Source organism: Sparus aurata, chromosome 7, assembly GCF_900880675.1.
Source record: "Sparus aurata chromosome 7, fSpaAur1.1, whole genome shotgun sequence".
Taxonomy (NCBI): Eukaryota; Metazoa; Chordata; class Actinopteri; order Spariformes; family Sparidae; genus Sparus; species Sparus aurata.
This window is the reverse complement of record NC_044193.1, coordinates 15,693,679-15,700,742: the sequence shown is the minus strand read 5'-3', so window position 1 is coordinate 15,700,742 and position 7,064 is coordinate 15,693,679. Positions and strand designations below refer to the sequence as shown.

Sequence of the window (7,064 nt, the reverse complement as noted above, 5' to 3'; positions counted from 1 at the left end):
GTCAGAGCTGGGGCTGAACGCAGGGTTTTCACGCCATCTTTTTCCCCATGCTCCCATTCCCCTAGGCTGAACACCAAAACACAATAGTGACTCAGCACTTTATCCCACAGACAAACATACCTCATTTATCGTGGTTTTAAAATGGTTACTTAAAACGATTAAATATGCATTTGTTCCTTAAATAATGAGAAATATTGTTAACATCTCATGTCCTGATGAAAGGGCAGAGAATATTAGAGAACTTTACTCTGTCACGACTTTTTTATTATTATTATTTTAGATCCTTTACAGATGACAAAGTAGTCTGATCGTTATGTAGTAGGTGAATGGTCACTACCCTCAGGGGCCCAGCCCATTGGACTGGACCATCGGGACTAACTGGTAAAAGATAAAATGTTGCATAACTAACACCAAGCAAGAGCCAGCACGTTTTGCAGCGCTGGGCCCGCCTCTGGCCGGACTCTAAATACTCCGTGAGGAGGGAGGTGGTCGGCTGAAGTCAGCGAGAGTTCACACGAGCAAAGATGGGCTTCTATCCGGACTTCTCCATCGAGACTTGGACTTTAATAGCAATTGTCATCAGTCTGATCGCAGTGTAAGTGTGTTTTTTTCTTTTCTTTTCTTTTGTTGCCGTCCTCCGTGTTTGTATTGTGTGTGGAGGTGAAGATCGAAATCTCTGACAGGCTGGAGCTGGTGCGCAGTGAGAAGTGTGAAATCTGTCGCAAAACCGACGAGTCAACGGATGAAATGATAGTTGAAAGAAAAAATAAAATAAAAAACGCATCCGAATAGGCAACAAGAAATTTGAAACATTTAATATTCACTGCGTAACTCTAAAGTTCTCCAGGTTTCTGTTGGAGCCAGGAAGTGTTTACAGTATCTGTAAAACTCGGAGCTGCTTCAGTTACGTCATCAACTCAAACAACAAACTCTATTACGTCACACGTGGTGATTATTAATGGACTGAACGTCTGCGGTCGCCGCGCAGAGAATTAAGGAAATGAGCAGATCAAATTCCTTGCGCTATAAACAAAGGCAAAAGTCAACGATGTCCCAAATGGAAGTGTACCTGTGTGTGTGCCCTAAGGCTGATTGGATAGCTGTTAACATAAAGGTTGCACTCGGACTTTTTTTTTTTTTTTTACCTGATCCATGCTCTAATGAGGCCTAATAGATAAAACCAGTCCCCTCTGAACAACAGGAATGTGGACTTGAGTTGACTCAAGTCAATGTTATGATGACCTGTAACATGACAGATATTAAATGATTTGAGACTCGACTTGGACTTGGAAGTGAAAGACTTGACTTGAGTCTTGAATCTGTGTTCATTTGATGTTTTAAGTTTTTTTTTTTTTTTTTCGCAGGTCGGCTGTATTTAAAAAAAAAATGTTTTTGCAGTTGAAGAAATTAAATAAATAAGCATTAATAAAATTACTTTTCTTTTTTTAGTACATTTATTAAGCTGATTATCAGTTATGATACTGATACAGTTCTGTGTCATTCTTTTTGAACCAGTTACAGAAATTAGCCAATAATATAATTAAATGACACCTTGTCTTTTCTCTTTATGAAGATTTAAAAAAAAAACAAAACTGCAAAGTTTTTGGGAGGGCAATTGATTTGACCTGCCCAAGAAAAGATGACATGGGAGTGGGGCTGGGCTTATGACATTGAAATAGTATCACATTATTTTTAGCCTATATTGCAAATACAATATATACTTCACTATTTTGAAATCTTCTCCAAAGGACAAGGACTTGGCAGTAAGGCCCTACTTCGATATTGATATTGCGACAGTATTGTTGGAATAACTATTGGTGAATATTAACACAAAGAGATTTATGATCAGAAATATCATTAGAAATGGTACAGTCTGGTGAGCTCAGAAAATGACAGCAATTTACCATAATGCAGCCTTTAAAACAGGTAGATATAACAGTTTTGCCGTGTCACGATATATAGATATCTTAACTCTAAGACGACATAAAGTCTGAGCGGTAAAGTGCGTGTCATAAAATGGTTACCAGGCAATTTTATCAGTTCTCCTGATAATGCTTTCCACTGCAGTACTGAATGTTTAGAAACTCCATACAAAGACAAAGCATGAAGAGGATTCAAGCCCAGAGGAATGTTACGAAAGAACGGCGGGGTAGATAAAATAACTTGAAGTAACAGATGGATTTGGTGTCAGTTCTCTAATCCTGCTTTTGATTCTCAGATATGGATATGCTCCATATGGCTTTTTCAAGAAAATAGGAGTCCCTGGGCCCAAACCTTGGCCGTTTATTGGGACGTTTTTGGAATACACAAAGGTGAGACATGTGATTGGTACGGTGATCTGAGCAGATACTCTGCTGATCATGGTTTTGACTGATTTGATACCTTTATCTCTTATTTTCTTTCTTAGGGCATCCACAATTTTGATACAGAATGCTATCAGAAATATGGAAAGACGTGGGGGTAAGTGTGTTTGCTCATATTGTTTGTTATTAAGGAAGAGGGAGTATTTTAAGAGCACACATTTTTCGTACAATCCTCCATTCTGTGATTGAGTTCCTACAAATGTCTACTTTTTGCATTACAAGGTTGTACGATGGCAGGCAGCCCGTGTTGGCCATAATGGACACAGCTATGATTAAAACGATCTTGGTTAAGGAGTGTTACTCTGTCTTCACCAACAGACGGGTAAGAAAAAAACACAAAGGGCAGTTTCCCAAGTTAATACCTCAATACTCAGTAAAAAACACAATGTCAAAAGGCATCCTGTGTGCATGTGTGTGTGCACGGTTTAGGATTTCGGCCTTAATGGACCATTGCGCGATGCTGTGTCAATAGTCGAAGATGAGGAATGGAAGAGGATTCGCAGTGTACTCTCTCCATCATTCACCAGCGGACGACTGAAGGAGGTTTGAAAAACACGCTGTTTATGCTGTCTATATATTATGCTCATTTTCAGGTTAATACTTTTATTTAGGGTCACTACTAGAATAGATTTACATGTTTTAATGCTCAAAAACACACCAATTTTCTCATACTATCCAGTGCTGTAGCACTGTCAGCACAACCCTGTCTGAAACGCTCTGTTATAGCTCCTGTCCCTTTAGGCCCCCCCAAATGTCCAGTCTGCTGTGATTGGTCAGCTCACACACGCCTGAGCCAGCACCACTCAACTTGTCAGCTCTGTCAGTTTTGAGCTTCCAGGTAGCTTCACTTCCGATGTGAATATAGATATAAATTATGCAAATCTTTGACAAGGTGATGTAGTGTGATGTCAAGAAGTCATGGAGTTAAAGGCGGGACTACCGACTATTGATTACTGAGGCTCTTTTAGAGGCAGTATTTTTCTGTGGTGGAGAAGAGCACCCATGGCGAGGATTTTGGGCTTTATAACTTTCCAGATCTTGTACATTGACAAGAACATATATAACACAAGCATAATAGGTTTCCTTTTAACACATTTTTAATGGGCACCATTTTTTCACATGTGTAAATATTTAATGATTTCATGTTTTTGCTATTTACCTTTGGGGCAGATGTACTCGATAATGCTGCAGAACTCAGGTAACCTGATGAGGAGTCTTCAAAAGAAAGTAGAAGAGGACGAAGTCATCGAGGTTAAAGAGTGAGTAATGGTCTTATTTGTGAGGATATTTGGGCTTGGAATAATTCACTTCTGATAACTGATATTGCAACCATCTGAAAACCTTTGTCTCATCCTCCCCAAAAACCCAACAAATTTGTATTTTCAAGTGACTTAACACTAATGAAAACATGACTATGATTAACATGTTCAATTTCTGCCTTGTAATGCCCTTAAATTCTACACCCTGGACTTTGACTTTTTTCTTGGACCCTTCGTCTTTTTCCAGAATCAGTTAATTGAAATGACGTGTTAGCTTTCTTTCTGCAGAGTATTTGGACCCTACAGTATGGATGTTGTAACCAGCACTGCCTTCAGTGTGGACATTGATTCCATCAACCATCCCTCGGACCCTTTTGTAGCAAACATTAAGAAAATGGTCAAGTTTAACTTCCTGAATCCCTTGCTTGTGTTCGCGGGTATGTCAGACATTATACTCTAACCAGAGTGTCTATCTTGTCATTTCGAGCACTGAGTTAATGATATCTTTTCAATTCTTGTTCATTTCAGTTCTGTTTCCATTCATGCTTCCAATTTTTGAGAGGATGAATGTGTCCTTCTTCCCCGCTCAAGTGTTGGACTTCTTCTACAACTTTCTAAAGCAGATCAAAACAGAACGGCATGAGAGTCAACAAAAAGTATGTGCCTACAGTGAACAGCTACAATGGATTTGATAGCCTGTTTGTCGTTGGCCAATTTATTACATTCTGTGTTCATAATCTTTTCCTTAAACCCAACTGAAATAGGATGTCCACTTGTTTTGTCATGCAGAGCCGAGTGGACTTCATGCAGTTAATGGTTGACGCTCAGATTTCAGAAGGCAACCACATAGATCCAAATTCCACAAAAGGTAAAGATGGAAGTAAAGTTCTCCTAAGTCATGGCGGAGGGGTTACTTTCTTCTTCAATAGAAAGCTTTAATTGAAGTGAAAATTAACATCATATGTCTTCTTTAATGTCATCTTACAAATATTGTCTTATGAATGCTTTTCATGGGCTATCTTTGTCAGCCAACAGTAGCTAGCCATTGACTGCCAAAGTCTAACAATGAATCAGGTTGAAAAGTATTGAAAGACGAATCAGCAAAACTACAGGGAGTCAATCGTGGGATATCCAGAATTTTTGGCTGACAGTTCATAAGAACTTTGACATTGTTTCAAGTCACCATCTTTTACCAGTTTTAAAATCTGGTTTAAAGACTAGCAACGACCCACTGAGTGCCATAATCGTCCAATCAGATCTTGGGAGGTAAAGTTCAAGTTGACTGAATGAAGGAAAGACTGCTCAGTCACAAGCTAATGCTTGTTGAGACTCTCCAGACAACAAAGTTAGGAGGTGTTACTGGATTGACGTGATGGTATACATAGTTTAATCATGGTGTCTTTGTGTTGCAGGGCTGACTGACAATGAGATCCTTTCTCAGGCCATGATATTCATCTTTGCTGGCTATGAAACCAGTAGCAGCACACTGGGGTTTGCATCCTACCTCCTGGCAACCAACCCTGAGATCCAGAAGATCCTGCAAGAAGAGATTGACGAAACCTTCCCTGAAAAGGTCACTAAAGTATTTTTTTAAGCTTCGGTTCTGGCAACAGCTGCTGCAGAAGACAGTGTGTTTGGGCGCTTTTCATCGGTCTGTCTGTCCATCCGATTTTTATGAACACAATTTTTCAGACACACCTTGATGGAACTCAGGGATGAACTGATTCGCTTTTTGTAGTCAACATGTCAAAGATCACTGTAACCTCACGTCCATCTAATTTGTGTGGACGTAATGTCTCTGGTTACAAAATGGAAGAAAAAAGGCACAGGAAGAGCAACAGAGGAGGCATCCCTCTCCCTGGACAGACTGATATGAAATAGATGTATACATGTACAGAATAGACCGACATTACAGTATACAAGTCCCTAAGGGAAGACAGCATGTTTCTCACTAGAAAATATTCAATGCAGCAACTGGTTCTGTACTACTTACTAATGAATATGTTATACCTCCCTTCAGGGTAAGCCAACCTATGAAGCCCTGATGCAGATGGAATACATTGAAATGGTGATCAATGAGTCAATGAGGCTGTATCCTATTGCTAATCGGTTAGAGAGAGTCTCAAAGGCCTCTGTGGAAATTAACGGTCTGACCATCCCTAAAGGAACCGTCACCATGGTTCCAATTTACACTCTCCACCGCGACCCTGCTTTGTGGCCTGAGCCTGATGCCTTCAAACCCGAAAGGTATACTCAAAGACCAATGGCAGGTTAAGATCAGATTCAACCCAAATTTAGTCATCAACTTAGAATATTTGTTCATCTTTTTCAGGTTCAGCAAAGAGAACAAAGGCAACATCGATCCTTACGCCTTCCTCCCCTTTGGAGCTGGGCCAAGGAACTGTATCGGCATGCGATTTGCTCTCTTGATGATGAAGTTGGCCTTAGTGGAGATCCTGCAGAAGTTCACTTTTGTCACCTGCAAAGAGACGGATGTAAGAAGACATTTTACGGTCTGGCAGGTTTTTCTGTTTGATTGAGTGTTTAGAGGGTTCACTTGTGACACATTTCTTGTCCTCCTAGATCCCACTGGAGTTGGGAAATGATGGATTCACCACACCCAAGAATCCCATCAAGCTGAAGCTGGTCCCAAGAGAAGATGTTGCCGATTCTCCTTCGAGCTAATTCTGTAACCTGTGAGGCAGTTCTCACTGTAACCTGATTCACTGTTACATCAAGTAACCCGTTGGAGGCTGCCATGTAACTCTTATACAAAAACAATATTATTAGAAAATATATATTTTTCATAAATAAAGCTGTCATTGCACAAGCTAACCGTTCACCTCTATTTACAGAATTACATTTCTGTTTTTATTTTTTAAATGTCAAGTATGACGTTTTACGTAACACCTAATTAAAAAAGAGAACTTAAATACTTTCATTAAGCAACTCAATAACAAGAAAAACTTTCAAGTCTGGCCAATAACTTGGCTTAAATAAAAAATTTACTAACCAAGCTACTGCTGATGTTTGTTGTCATTCTGATTTACTGACACAGCATTGTTTTTATTTCCATGTATTTTAAGGGGCTACTATACAATATGTATTTTGTTGTACTCTTTTTGATATCTTGAATATTAAAGAATACCGATTTGTGGGAGCATCGTCACTGTTTTAAATACCCTGTTGCAAGTACTACAGAATTAAATTGTGATATCTTACCACCACTGTGTGCTTCAAACAATTAATTTAAACTTAAAATTTGTAGTTATCCAGCTTAGCCAATTATCTACATTGTTATTATTTTCTGGTTGGCTGTGTCCTCTGCTCCTTATTTTGCACATCGGCGAGGGTGGAGCTGAGAGGTTGTCACGCGTGTGCTTGGCTCAAGACACGATATAAACAGGCATGATCACATTCTCTTCTCCAGACCTTTAGAATC

At 39.5% G+C, this 7,064-nt stretch overlaps 1 protein-coding gene across 1 annotated transcript; it reads left to right on the top strand.

The window, feature by feature from the left end:
* Nucleotides 1-450: 450 nt before the first annotated feature.
* LOC115585601 (cytochrome P450 3A40-like) lies at nt 451-6,783 on the top strand. Its single transcript, XM_030424092.1, has 13 exons — nt 451-595; nt 2,219-2,312; nt 2,408-2,460; nt 2,586-2,685; nt 2,793-2,906; nt 3,534-3,622; nt 3,911-4,059; nt 4,151-4,278; nt 4,412-4,490; nt 5,035-5,195; nt 5,643-5,869; nt 5,955-6,117; nt 6,206-6,783. The coding sequence occupies exons 1-13, from the start codon at nt 525-527 to the stop codon at nt 6,305-6,307; spliced, it is 1,530 nt and encodes a 509-aa protein (XP_030279952.1). The 5' UTR covers nt 451-524; the 3' UTR covers nt 6,308-6,783.
* The last annotated feature ends 281 nt before the right edge of the window (nt 6,784-7,064 follow it).